The sequence below is a fragment of the Panthera tigris genome, chromosome B1 (genome assembly GCF_018350195.1).
Source record: "Panthera tigris isolate Pti1 chromosome B1, P.tigris_Pti1_mat1.1, whole genome shotgun sequence".
Classification (NCBI taxonomy): domain Eukaryota; kingdom Metazoa; phylum Chordata; class Mammalia; order Carnivora; family Felidae; genus Panthera; species Panthera tigris.
The window spans coordinates 113,504,090-113,518,276 of NC_056663.1; the positions used below are offsets into that span (position 1 = coordinate 113,504,090).

Below are 14,187 nucleotides of genomic sequence, written 5' to 3' on the forward strand. Positions count from 1 at the left end.
TGCCATGTTATTGATAGTCTCCAAAGTAGACCTGTTTTTAGAGGAAATAATGGAAATTGTTTAATAATAAGAATTTGAAATATAATAGAAATTATGGAATTGTATATATAATTGACACAAAAATCCCAGATACTTAAAGAGAAACCACTGCCTCAAAACTGGGAACTCCTTTCGATGATAGAGGTATGGTGGTTTGAGTGGTAAAATGGTGGAGGAAATCCAGTAAATGCAATTTAATAATTTTTATATTCATTAATTCACTCTTTCAATTTAATCAATATTTACTTGCTAGGCCCTGACCTAGGTACTGAGGATGTAAAATATATGACCTGAAGAATTTGCTGCCTAGTCAGATAGATTTTATAAATATGTGAAATATTAAGATATAGCCAGTTGAAATGTGCTAGAGAAGCAAAGAGGATAAAAACCAGCTCTGTCTGGGTGCCTTGGAGAAGTCTCACAAAGGAAGTGAGTTATGACTGCTGAGCCTCGAAGAATTATTAAGAACTTCACGTGAAGACTAATAGGAGACTGCTTGGGAAAATATACATGATTAAGTGTGACTGAAGACAGAGTCCATGAAAGACTCAAAACAAGATATGAGGCTCTCCCATCTCAGCACTATCCCCTTCTTCCTTGTTTATGCTGTGTTCCTTCATACCCAGTTCAACTAAATCATTGGCTTTTACACTGAAAACATTTCAGCACACTCTCTTATATTCTAAACATTTCCCAATAGTTCCTAGTTTGGCATTTCCACACACTTAAGCTGTGAAATCTGAATCTTGTAAAACATGACTTGAATTATACTCCAGACATACATATAATAGTGGCTAGAGTTTATGCTTCATGACCGCCCCTCATCAAACATCCAGATAGAAAATGGAATTTTATATATCTTAAATGAATTCTTCCTAAGACAAATTTTCATTGTTTATTTCAAATTTCCTCCTACTCCTTATAAACCAGGCTAATGTGTTTTCTGATCTTGTGATGCATTTGACCAGGTTAATATTTTTCAAAAAGTTATAATTACAGTCTTTTATACCACGTCCCTGAGAAATTCTGATACTAACATTTTATGACTCCAGAAGTTAGATGATATGTGTTATCATTCTTCCCTATAGAACCTGACTTTAATGTATTTTCTTCATTTCGCCTAACTTTTATTAAATCATGGAAAAATTCTTAACTCAAAAAGGAAATAATTTTAAATGGCTTAATAGTTTAGGGCTTCTATCCTCCCCTTCACAGATGGACCACCTCTTTCTTGTTCCCTGTGTTTTTTATTACAGAAGCTGGTTGTATATTCTTGTATCCAGAAATGACCAGCAGCTTTCAAAGCTTCAAATTTTACTGTTAGCCATCAGGGACACAACAGGAACTGTGTCCGCCCCCTGCTCACACAGAACATCATTTCCTAATAGCAGGCAACCAGAACTTGCCTTGAAACACCTCCCAAGAGGCAACCCAAAGCACATCATTTAGAAACTCTGCATCCTGTTTAAGTAATTAATACCTCAATCAAATTTGTACTAACGTTGATGGTGTCAGAAGAATTCATTAATTTTTTTCCATTCCATTTCATTTCATTTCCATTCCATGATCAAGCTTTTTTTTTAATTAAAAAACTTTTTTAATTAAAAAGTGTTTTTTTTTTTTAATTTTTACAAACTGGAAAGTGCAGCCAATGCATAATGGTTATAGATACATCCATTTCTTCACTGTGTGCTTTGAAGATTAACTTAAGTTGATAATTCTAGCTATGGTTTGCATAATGGCTCTCTGAAGTACATTAGAGGCCTTGGACCTACATCCACATCCACATCCACAACACTTTCCGTATTAATGAGACTGTATAACTAAGATGATTTTTGCTTGGTTGTGTTAATGTAGAAGCCATGAACTGAATTCCTCCACTCTATTAGAGTATGCCAGTAGTGTTAGAATGACTTGGGTAAATGCCAGGGCGAAAAATCTTCTCATGAACATCTTGAGACACTGTTGTCTATGGTACACGAAAAATTTGTCTTATTTTATGTATTTATTTATTCCTATCATTGTTATTATTCTCAAAGTAAACACTGTTGTGCTTACAAAAACCTATAAGGCCATACAAATATGATCTCCCTTCCCTATCCATATTGCCACCTTCAACTACCTACCTGTAGCCTGCTCAGTGTTCTTTAAACACACAGCCTGTGCCCATCTCTTGGCTTTTGTACTTGGTATTCCCTTGCCTAGAACATTCTTTTCCCGTCTAGATGCATGCCTCTGCCTGACCTCCTCCAGAGCGCTGTCCAAGAGACACTTTATCCCTGAGGCCTTCACTAAGTACCCCCCACACTTTACAATACTACCACATCTACTTCTCCTAATCCTTATTCCTGTTTGCTTTAGCACTTAACCACTTGACACACTTTATATTTTACTTGTTTATTTGTTTATTGTCTTTCTCCATTCACTAGAGTACGAAGTCTAGGAGGGCATGCAGTTTTGTTTATTTTGTTCTCTGCTATTTCCTCAGCACCAAGAAAATTGCCTGACACTCAGTGGGTACTAGAAAACTATTAAGTGGATGAATTAATGAATGCAGAAGGATTCACTGAGCAATTACCATATGCCAGCTACTGTGCATGACAGAAGACATTTAGTGTGAAGAAAGAAGTAACCAGACAATTACAATACTGTTGGTAAATTCTATGAAGGAAGTGCTGTCATAAGGGTGCTTTGGAAAACAAAAGAAGGGAACCTAAGCCCATGCGTGGGGGCAATGAGCTCTGAATGATGGAATGGGTAAAGAAGGGAGGACCAACAGAAGGAAGTCCATTAGGAACAGACAGCCAGTGGTACAGAGTTGCAGAGATGTGAAAGCATGGCTTGGTGGTGAACCACCACTATTACAAAAGCTCTGACCTTTCTCAAAAGCTATGGAAAGGCATTGAAGGGTTTTCAGCAGAGGAAAGGTATGAACCGATTAGTCTTCTAGAAAACTCACTCAGGCAGCACTGTAGAGAGAGGTGGAAGGAGACGAAAGGCTGATTGGCCCTCAGGTAGATGCCCATCAACTATGTGGGAGAGAAGAGGGTTTGAACAAGGGCATAGTAATACAGCTGATGGAAAGGGCAGGATGGAGTGATTCTTGAGTAATTATCTGATGGGCTAGGAGCAGGAAGACTAAAAGATCACTCCCAGACCTGAATAACACACTTACTGGTGAAGGCAATCACCAAATGAGGACTATCATATTTCTTTGACTTACTTGTTCACCATAGTCTACCTATTTTACATGATCTTTATATATGGAATCTAGCAGGGGTGAAGGTAAACAGGAAAGAATATCAAGTGTGCTGTCTAATTTATTTCTTGTTTATAAGTTTTGCATAGCTCTCCATGGTCTCTTCCATAGGATCACAAAAACCTTGGTTTAAATTTTTTTCTGCATCTAGATGAGTGATGTTATTACTCCGCACTTAGAATTTTTCAATGGCTCACTGGGTTTTTATCTTTCAAATACATCACTTAGAACCTGTACCTAAACGAGTGTATTTTAAGGTTTAAATTACAGTTTAACACGTTTGGAGTTAAAGAAATACAGTTTAATATGTAGAGATTCTATATGTTGTACAGTTTTTAATCTTGAGACATAGACACAGAAATTACTTTGAAAAATAGAAGAGATGAGATTATTCCCACTTAAATTGGTTCCTTACAAAGCATATGCAAATATAAAGGTGCCCACCAAGAAAATATCTAGAAAGCAACACTTTATTGATTAATAAAAGTAGAATTAAAAATATTGACCCTTTAGTTTAGAAAAATTGATTTGATCCAAACACAAGTCATGGAGATAATAATAATGGAATTATTTTTAAACACTTTTAAACACTTTATGTTAAAACACTAGAATAATTGGCTTTAATTTAGGAATCATAAAAGCACTAGTTTGACTAGTAAGTAATGAACTTATGACATTTTTATCTGAGCCATTATTCCAATGACTTTTGAGCACACTGAAAATATAAATAAGTTTAAGAAGGTTAGATGGTTAGTGAATGGTTCTATGGGATTTTCCCATAACCTTATTAATTTATGTTTATAGTCAAAACCAGAAGATTATTCAAATGTGAATATCTTAATCAACTGGTAGCAACATATTCTAACTTCAAAATCAATTTTTGATCAGTGAAGCTTTCATTGGTAAAGTTAAATTTAATGACCACAATGTCACAGATATATAATGAGATAATTAACTAAGGAAACTCAAAACACATACATATAAGCAAAATAACTCTTTGGGGTGCGCTCGTGCCCGTGTACGTGTGTGTGTCTATACTTACTCAAATGTACGTCTGTGCCTTATATCCAGTTCCACTTTATTCCCACTCCCCTGCGAGTAACAGATGACACTCTCCTTGGCTTGCTACCATTTTTCCTGCCAGTGAATTCAAAGGAATACATGCACATTTTTGGTAGCTGAGAATATACCCTTGGCAACGTAGTTATGAATAATCCACAAGACATGTATTCACAATTCAAAGTTAATGTTACATTTTTAAAACTGCTTTTTTTTAGAGTTTAGCAAAAATAGAAATGATTTCCTAACTGTGAAGAAAAAGTTTTTATTTATTTTCTCTATAGCTATCCTTTGATTTTCATGAAATATTGTGTTGAAATAGACAATTTAATTTTATGGATTTCACAGTTATGGGTAGTCTTTCTAAATCTTTGATTTAATGTGATCATGCAACAGAGACAATATGCGAAAATACCAGACATGTTAGTCTCTAGTTAAAACACTTGATTTCGGAATTGCTCTGATTTCCTTTCCTGGGTTGTCCATCAATGTACCAAATTGTCAGTTGTACTGAACAATATTTTTTCAAGTGGCAAAGTTAAGTTTAAATGGGAAACAAGCCTTTTTGAATTGAACATATACATTCTCAGTCTAAACACTGAATTAATGCACCTTTTGTTATATGATTTCCTTTCTAACGTCAACATTTTAAGAAGTGAAATGCCCTGGAGACGCTTGGGAAAATGGAATCATAGACCATGATAAAACCCAAATCGTCTTCGACTGTCACATCTCCCATCACTACAACTTCCAAATTCTGCCTTTACTTAGCATTAGCATTCACTTCCCAAACAATTTACCCAAGTGAGGGATGATTAAACCTGTTTATGTACTAAGGGGAAGGAACTGGTTTGAAGCAGGAGGCCCTGATACAGATGCAGGGATAATTGATGGAGAAAGATCCCCTAGGACAGAGGCAAGGATGGATTCCAGAGTCTACTGGATGAATCTTCCCACAGAGGAGTGTCTCTTTTCCCTCTGACATAGGAAGGAGGTCCACGTGGGTTTGGATTGATGAGAGACATGATGTTGAGGGAATTTACACCTGATAGCCTCTGTTTTCTCTGCAAAATCTGAAACAGGGAAAGTTTTAAATACAAGGAGTGAGATAGGGAAGGAGTATGTCTGACCGCACAGATATGCCGGATAACAAGCTCATTAAGAGGCTGGTTGGTTGAGTAAATAAAAAAGGAACATACAAAGGTGATATTGCACAGTGCACTTTCAATAACCTACAGCTGATTTTATGAGGAAATTCTTATTCTTCCTGTGAGGATTATGAAATAATTTATGAGGAACAGATTCTGTGAATGCTTCTAAACATTGTGTATTTTTCATAAAAACTTATGAATGACTAATTCTCCCTCTAATGTGCACTCTCGTGCTTTCTTTAATGTTACAGAATATGACTTAAGATGCTGATTGTCTGAAATGTCACACATTGAAAATAGGCTAGTAATTGGTAAGGTATAATGGAATACAGAGCTTGTTAACATGAAATGATAGAGTAAGCTAGCATTATAAAAAGTATAACTGTTAAAATATACTAAAATTAAAAGTGTTTTTGAAAGAATTAGAAAAATGCTTAATATTTTTTTTATTTAAAAATAGACATAAATAGAGTTATAACTGTGTATCTTTGTGCTCTTTTCCACCATCCCAAAATTGTGCCTTGTTCTACATTAAGTGAAAAGGATTCCAATGCTGACTTTGTGGTTGAAAAACTACCAAATCTGAGAACTGCCATATTTTCACTTTGTATGTAAATTTCCCCATTCATCTTCCTAAATATCATATTCTCCACCCCCCCCCCCCGCAACCCCCAGTATCGTAGGTTATCAACAGCTGACCACATCTTTTGTTCCTTTTCTGGTACACCCTAGGTGCTACAATTGATCTCGGCATCCCCTAGTTTGTAAACCAGTTTTTGTGTAGGTCAATTGGCCACATTTCATAAGAGGAAGAATGGAGTAAAACATGTTTCTTTGTGATGCTATTCGATTATTTCCTTTGCAAATCTGCTTACCGAAGTTTTGCAGATGCAGAAGTCAAATAACGTGCCTGTTTGTTGGGGAACCGCACTGCATTTTAACTGCTTCTGGCAGCTACATCTCCAGCCTTCTAAATGAGATTGATGTGATAGATTTTCAGGTATTTGAAGAAACAGATGCTTGTAACAGCCAAGGTTCTTTTTTTAAAGGAAAAATCTGAATCTTACTGCATATGTTTAATGTTCTTCAAAAGAGAACAAGAGAGAAGAAAAGACCTATTTTGTACTTCCAACCAATAATTTTCGTTTTCCTCGATGTACAAAACATCAGCATATTTCTGCACAGCAAAGGGATCCTTTGCAGACTACGACAGTTTTAATTGGTCGTTTAAGTTTAAATGGTTACATTATTATGTTAATTGAACAGTTTTTCTTTTTTTAGGGTCCTCTGGGGCCTCCAGGACAAAAGGTAGAGTATAAACAGTACTGGGGAAGTAATTATGTTCGCATTGCCTAATGGCTAGCATGAGAGGTGAATAGAATTAGCTACTGTAAGCCATGCTGAAGCAATCTGGTTTGTGCATTTTGCTTTCTAAAAATACAATCATATAATGTGAGCCATTAGATTTCTAATCAACTCCATTATAGAAAATCCAATATATCCAGAGTAAATTCTTTTTAAGCTGTCTGCCCCGATCTTGTAGGTTATTGAACTTTTAATTAAAATAGTGGTAAAGCATTGTGACAAAACTTAGAATTTGAAGGGTCAAATGACATTGCAGATTGAATGCATCGTCCTGCTCAAATATATTATTACCAAGTGACCTTAGCACTGACCAGAACAAAAGATTTACTTGTTTGGTGACTGTATTCGATTGGCCCACTAGTGTTTTCCTTTGCTTAGGTGATTTCCTGATTGTCATTTCTCAGTCATCAGAATTCACCATTACATTCTGATGGAAAGAGTCTAGTGCTTCTAAAATAACATCAGTACTACAGTAGTAAATATATCAATAGCAGGTAGATGGCCCGCTGCCAAGAAAATATCGCTAAGTCTCCATTCCCTGTTACAACTCCCACCTCACAATGGGGGGAACAGGGATATTTAACCTGCAGAAAACTAAAGAAAACAATTGTGTTACAACAGGTGGAAAAGTGATTATTCTTTATCTTTGGAATCCATCAAAGATAGAGACTTCTTATCCCCCAAGTGCTGGGCATGTGGCATCTGTTGAAACATAATCCTACAAACCAAGTAAAAGCCAATGAGTTGTGAGACAACTTGTGTATAAGAACACTTTGTCCTGCGCAATAATGTCTCTATTAAGCATGGTGTGAAATTGTAAAGCTACCCTAATCCACATGCAACCAGGATAAAATTACTGCCTGAGGCTTCAGGAAGTCTTTTAATGACCCACTCGATATAATTACCAAAAGCACTAAGGAACTTGCTATCTCAATTTGTTTTGCAAATAATAACTATACATATTTTTTCATGACTATGTTTTTAATAGACTTTCTCTCTCAGAGCAGTTTCAGGTTTATATTTACTCTTTTTTTAAAAAAAAAACCTTTTCCCATTATTACTAAAGAAATTTAATATTGTACATCAACTTAGGAAAATCTAGTGTGAGACAAAGAATAAACACATTTTATTTAAAAATGGTTTCTCCAGAGCCTGAAAGGGAAATGACATCACTATTTTAAAACATTTGTTGGGGCGCCTGGGTGGCTTAGTTGGTTAAGCATCCAAATTTTGGTTTTGGCTCAGGTCACGATCTCATGGTTCGTGGGATTGAGCCCCACATCGGGCTTTGTGCTGACAGTGCAGAACCTGCTTGAGATTCTCTCCCTCTCTGTCTGCCCCTCCCTGTGCATGCACTCTCTCTCAAAATAAATAAACTTTAAAAATAAAGTAAAAAATAAAAATAAAAACATTTGTTAATGTTTCTATATCCAGGTAAATGTCATAGATTTTTTCAGGTGACATTAGGTTTCTTATCCTCAGTTCATCCCACCTGTGTCCAACTATTCATAATCATCCATACACATGTACATCCATGTCCCAGTGGGCATGCACATACACACACTTAACAATATTTGATGTACTGTTGTGTTATTCCTACTCCCTGTTTAACATTTGTAACACCTTTTCTAGTATTTAGGCGACATATTCACACTCACATGGCTTAAATGTACTCCCTGAAAGTCTGGGAGAAAATGCTTCAAATACAACAAACTTGAGTTTACAGTATGGATCTCCTTTTTGACTAATTATGGAACAAGTGATTATTATTTTAATTACCTTTTGTGTTATGGTATTTAAACTCATGAAATTCAAGAGTTACTGTTACTGCTAGGTTTTTCCAGATGGAACTAAACCAATCTGTTTCTTAAAAGCACCCAAATTTAGAGCCAGATGTCTTTCTGATCACTGTAGATCTCAATTTGTGATGTGAATTTCTTTAAAATCATATTAGGGTTAAGTGGATATTTGGAAACATGGTTAAATTTAACTGCATAGTTTCTGGGAATGCTTGATAATCTGCTTACATTATATATTTGAATACAGTGGATAAGATCTGAAAAACTTAGCCTCCCACACATGTTTTAGCAAAGTAAAGTTATGGCTGACATAACTAATAGAATATAAATTTAGACTTGAAATATTTTGTGATTACATCTACTTAATTCAATCATGTCTCTACTTAGGGTTCTGTTGGAATGCCTGGAATTCCAGGGGTGAATGGTCAAAAGGTAAGTTCTATAGAATATTTTTGATGATTTTAGGGGGATTCAAATCACAGAATTATTCTAGTCGGTAATGTTAGTAAAAAGTTTACATACTTATAAAAACATGACATATGCTTTTGAAATATGGGGACGTTATGGTGCAAAAGATCAAACTAATTTAATTTCTAATGATACAGTAAATAGAAACTCTTAGAAAATTTTCCATTTTACTTTGATAAGTTTTGTAGGAGATACAACTATGTCTCTCTTATAAATATACATGGAATAGGAAAAACTTTGTGTTTAACATTAATTGTGATAAACAAAATATGCCCAGGTTATTCTTGTCATGACAAAAGTAACATGTATTATTTCCTTCGTTAACAAAAGTTATTCTTACAGAAGGAGCCTATTGGAATATTCTGAATCTCGGAGCAAGCTCTTTTTACTGTTAAGAAAAATTAGGATTTAAATAGATTTGCCAAGCTCTGGTAGTACACTTTTATTGTTCTGTTAATAATGAGGGGAAAATAAAATAAGAAAACCCTGCAACTCTACATAGACGTGTGTGTGTGTGTGTGTGTGTGTGTGTGTGTGTGTGTGTGTGTGTGTATCTATTCTGCAACATACTTACCGGTTGGACAGAGAGCATCTAGCATCATCTCACAGGTGGGTCTGCTATTCTTTGCTCCCCAACAGTTCTGACTGGCTTTTCAATCTAAAATCTCTACAGAGACCAGGAAAGCCATAATGGCAGCTAACAAAGCCAGTCTACCAGGAGCCAGGGAGCTGGGCTAGGGACTTTCTTGCCTCCCTCAGAGTTTTTGGACTGGCCCTGTGAAATCTTGTGACCCATAAGCTGTGTTCAACACAGAATTTTAAATCCATGCACTCTGGATTAAATTCTGAAAACATAGTGAGCCCAATGCTTACAGACAGAATAGTCCTATTAGTGACCTTTCCCATTTTGTCCATCTTTTCTTCTCTAATAAGACATTAACAATCACTATTTAAAATCTATTGAGTGGCTAGCAAAAGGCATGAGTCTGCCATGTAGAGGCCACATGAATTTTGGCCAAGTCCTTGAATTCTTTGGCCTCTGTTTCCTCATCTATAAAAGGGAGACAATAACAGTTTCTACCTGTTAGGGTCAATATGAGGATTAAATGGTAAGTAGACATGAAACCCTTATGACAGTGTTTGATTTTATAATTAAACTTTTCCTTCATTTTATTTTAATGAAATTCTGGAAATTTGACTGACCTGTGTCTTAAAAGAGGCTTGCTGCTTCCAGAATTACTCAATTCCTAGTGAAATTAATGTCCTCAACCAAAGCTTATGGTATCCTTTAGTCCACAACCAAGCACTGTGCAGCTATCAGCACTGAACTGCCCAGGTCACTGCTCTATTTTCCACTTAATAAAATGCATGTCTGTTTGCTTCACAAATCCTGGTGAAGAGCAAAGATTAACTTTCTATTTAGAACATTGCAGATCATGGAAGGAAACATAAAAATTTGAAAGTATATTCACTCTCAGATGGATTTTAAAATTATTTAAGTCAAGATAATATTTACAGAGGACAAAATATAGATATAACAGGAATGTTTTTTAAATTGTAAAAAACAAAGCTTGTACACCTAATGTTTTTCTTTCTCTTCTTTGCTTTTCTTTTTTTTTCAACTTTGAGGCAATCATGAAAATTTATAGAAACCTTTAACCTGAAACAAAACAACTTTAAAACTGTCACATATATGTTTATGAAGACCACGTATTCTTTATTTTTGCAGAGGAAATATGCAATTTCCTTAGCAAGAGAAAGGAATGTGACATTTTCTTGTCCTAGTCACCAAGTTTAAATTATATTTCAAGGAAATAGACAGTTAATATTTGCAGTTTTATGTCTTGTTATACATCTTTGTGGCATTTTAAAGTGTTTTCTATAAGGCCTAGGGAAGTTAAATAATTTCACACTTTTATTAAGGTATTAGCAAAATGTAGCTTAAGATTGTTTCTTCTTACTCCATGGGATTTAACCTAAAACTTTGCGAATGAAATTTCTGTTAATGCTAGTCATTATCTAATATTTGCTATATCATCTTTAGGAAAATAAAGTGCAAAAACTCTGAGTCCCTTTCATTGAAATAACAGGTCATTGAGACAGTAAAAAAAAAAAAGCTGGAAATAGAGTAATAATTCTGTACTTAAGCATATGAAATGTGTTTTGGATCTCTATAATTTGTTTTTCTAAGAAAAGAGCTTACAATGATATAATTTTTTAAAGCACCTAAATGTTCTCAAACTGTCTTAAGAAAATATTTTTTCCTACATCACAATTTCACTTTTCCAAAGAAGTACTTTTGTTGCTCAGAAAACAGTTTTCAGATGATTAATGAAGATCTGATTTCTAAGCCATCAGAAATACAACAAATAACAACTATAAAATAGAAAGATTTTTTCCTTATAAAAAAGAAAGAAAAGTAAACTGTTTTAAGAATATATTTTGTTTGTTTTCCATCCATTCAGATTGACAAAACTGGTGATTGGCTTTGGCCAATAAACTTGGTAGTGAGTTTTTTTTTTTTTACACTATTTTCCTTCAAATATTGGCACTGTAACTGCTAATCTAAATATTTCCTATTTTTGTAATGTCTTCCAGTTATTCAGATTGTATTAGGAGAAAGGACTTACATAAGCAGGAACATGGCATTAAACCCTAATCTAGCTCTTTCTGGCATCACAATCCACAAAGGGCTCCCAAGTATCCTTCTGTGAAATGTGTGGTAGGAAAAAGTGTGGACTCTGCAGTCAGAGAGAGAATGCTTCAGATCCTCATCCTCATTTGGACAAGTTACATAATGTTTTTAAGGCTTGGGTGTAAAATGTAAACACAGACCTTGCAGTATTAACCAGATAATGTCCCTAAAGTGAACGCGATGTTATAGATGCTCAGTACATGTTACCAAGTATCTATAGTAGCAGTAGCAGTAGTAGGAGTAGGATTGTGCTATAAGAATTTCAGCAAATGAGTCCTAGGTTTATCCTCCAGCAGGGAGCAGAAGCCAGCTGAATCATGATAGGAAGAATATGAATATGCAAACAGACCCAGGAAGGTAAAATCTTTCTCTGTCCCCTGGCTCTCTCTCCACTCACCTGCCCAGGAGCGCTGTCCTGGCAGCAGGATGCCCTGTGCGTTCACCTCATGTGCAGCCTTTGAAAGACCCTTTTCCTGTTGGGGCTCAAGGCAGTTTCATTTGTAAAATGAGAGCTGTACTAATTTGTTTGTAAGTCTCTAAGAGATAAAGTCACCCGTGTCTCATTTCCAATTCAACCAGCTTCTAGCATTCTCTGTTCCCAATTCTGCAAGCTGTTGTTTCCATAATTTAGATTTGTTGCCAGCAGCCAAAGTAGTTGGGGCACAGTTAATACTAAGTCTCACCTAAAAACATGAAATGTTATCATCTTCTTCTCAGCTAATCGTATTGGACACAAAAATTTTCTAATTCTCAAGAATAGATCTTGTTGGTTTAAAGGTATAATTAACATTTTGTTTGTGGTCCAATATTCATTATCCCTGTCTCTCTGTCTCTGTCTCTCTCTCTCATACATACACACACCCACATGCATATATGAAGACATGTATATCTGAACATTTCCAAATTAAACCCTACTCCTCAGATATACTGGAGAAGTGGGAGACTTTAAAAATAATTTGGTAGTAGAACTGTCTTTTAAACTGAAGAATCCTTTGACAAAATAAATTGCTGTCTATAATTTTTGTATATGTATATGTGTGTGTATCAGAACTTTTTAAATCTCAGCTTTTATTAGGTGTTATTATAACCCCATATTTTTTACCCTTTCCATATTTTCACATTAATTGGCACTCATAAAAACAAATCATCATAATGACAGTTTACTTGCATAACAATCAGTGCCCAGCACTGTGCAAATGCCATCAAAGAGATCTAGGGACAAAGACAAAGTACTTTAAAAGTCTAATTGGTGCAGTTAACACCCTTGTCTGTTTGTTACTATGAAAATAATGATAAAGATTTTCAGGATTAAAAACCAATGGTTTTGTTTAAGCAAGCTAGAATTTTTCGCAGGCCCCACATTCCTAGAGATTGTCTCCAAAACAAAAGACAAACATCAGAAGATCTTGTTCACGTATTTTTCAAATATTTTCTAGAATTTATTATTTTTGAAACTTCAAAACATAATATAAATAAAAAATGATGTTAGTGTATCATCTATGAATCTATCTCAGATAGCTATGTGATTTTTAAGGAACATTAAATTTTAATTAGTTTATAGTTATGGTATTTAGAGTTCCTTTTCATCTCTTATCCATGGGTCTCAGTTCTTCACTGACATTAATCCTCACAGCATACTTCTAATGGCATTTTTATTGTAAGTATATTTAGAGAGCAGATAAATTGAAGCTCTCAGACTTCCAAAGGTCAAGTCATTTATTCAAGTCTATTAAGTGGGCTATTCAATGAACTCAGTATTTTTTATTCTTGATTTACTTACTTTAACAACTAAATACACTCTTTTCTTTGGCTGCCTTGGATCTAACATTAAATAGTCTGAATTAAATTCCTGAAGAATTTGAATATATTATGTTCTGTTTGTTTTCTGGTTAGTTAGCTTAAGATTTTTCTATCACAGAATTTACTCAGTTATCCATTATCCAATACAGTTGTGACTTTCCAATTTAGACTTTAAAAAAAGATATTCAGAGTAAATGAAATAGTGATTTCTGATTCCAGATTAATGAATAATTCAGGGAAAGTATCTTACAGCAATTCAATCATGTTGCAGGTTAAAGTTGAGACAAATTATTTTTATTAATTTTTCTATTTCCTACAGTTAGCAATTATGTACCTTAGAATTCTAAGAACGCATGACTTTTTTCTCTAGTAATTATAACAATAGGATGCATCCTTTCTTCTTAAAGAAATACCATCATTTTCCTATTACAGGACATCCCAAGTAGTCAAATCACTTCATCCCTGAATGTGATTCGTACATTCTCAGGCATTTTTATATATAAGCTTACTCTTAAAGAGACTTTTCATTCAATTTTACTTGTTAAGTGGAAC

At 34.8% G+C, this 14,187-nt stretch overlaps 1 protein-coding gene across 1 annotated transcript in view; it reads left to right on the forward strand.

The window, feature by feature from the left end:
* Positions 1–14,187, forward strand: part of COL25A1 (collagen type XXV alpha 1 chain) — a 449,006-nt gene that overhangs the window by 354,212 nt on the left and 80,607 nt on the right. Inside the window, exons 11-12 of the mRNA XM_042982696.1 lie at positions 6,790–6,816; positions 9,060–9,104. Coding sequence (XP_042838630.1) covers positions 6,790–6,816; positions 9,060–9,104 — 72 coding nt within the window. The remainder of the gene's footprint in view (positions 1–6,789; positions 6,817–9,059; positions 9,105–14,187) is intronic.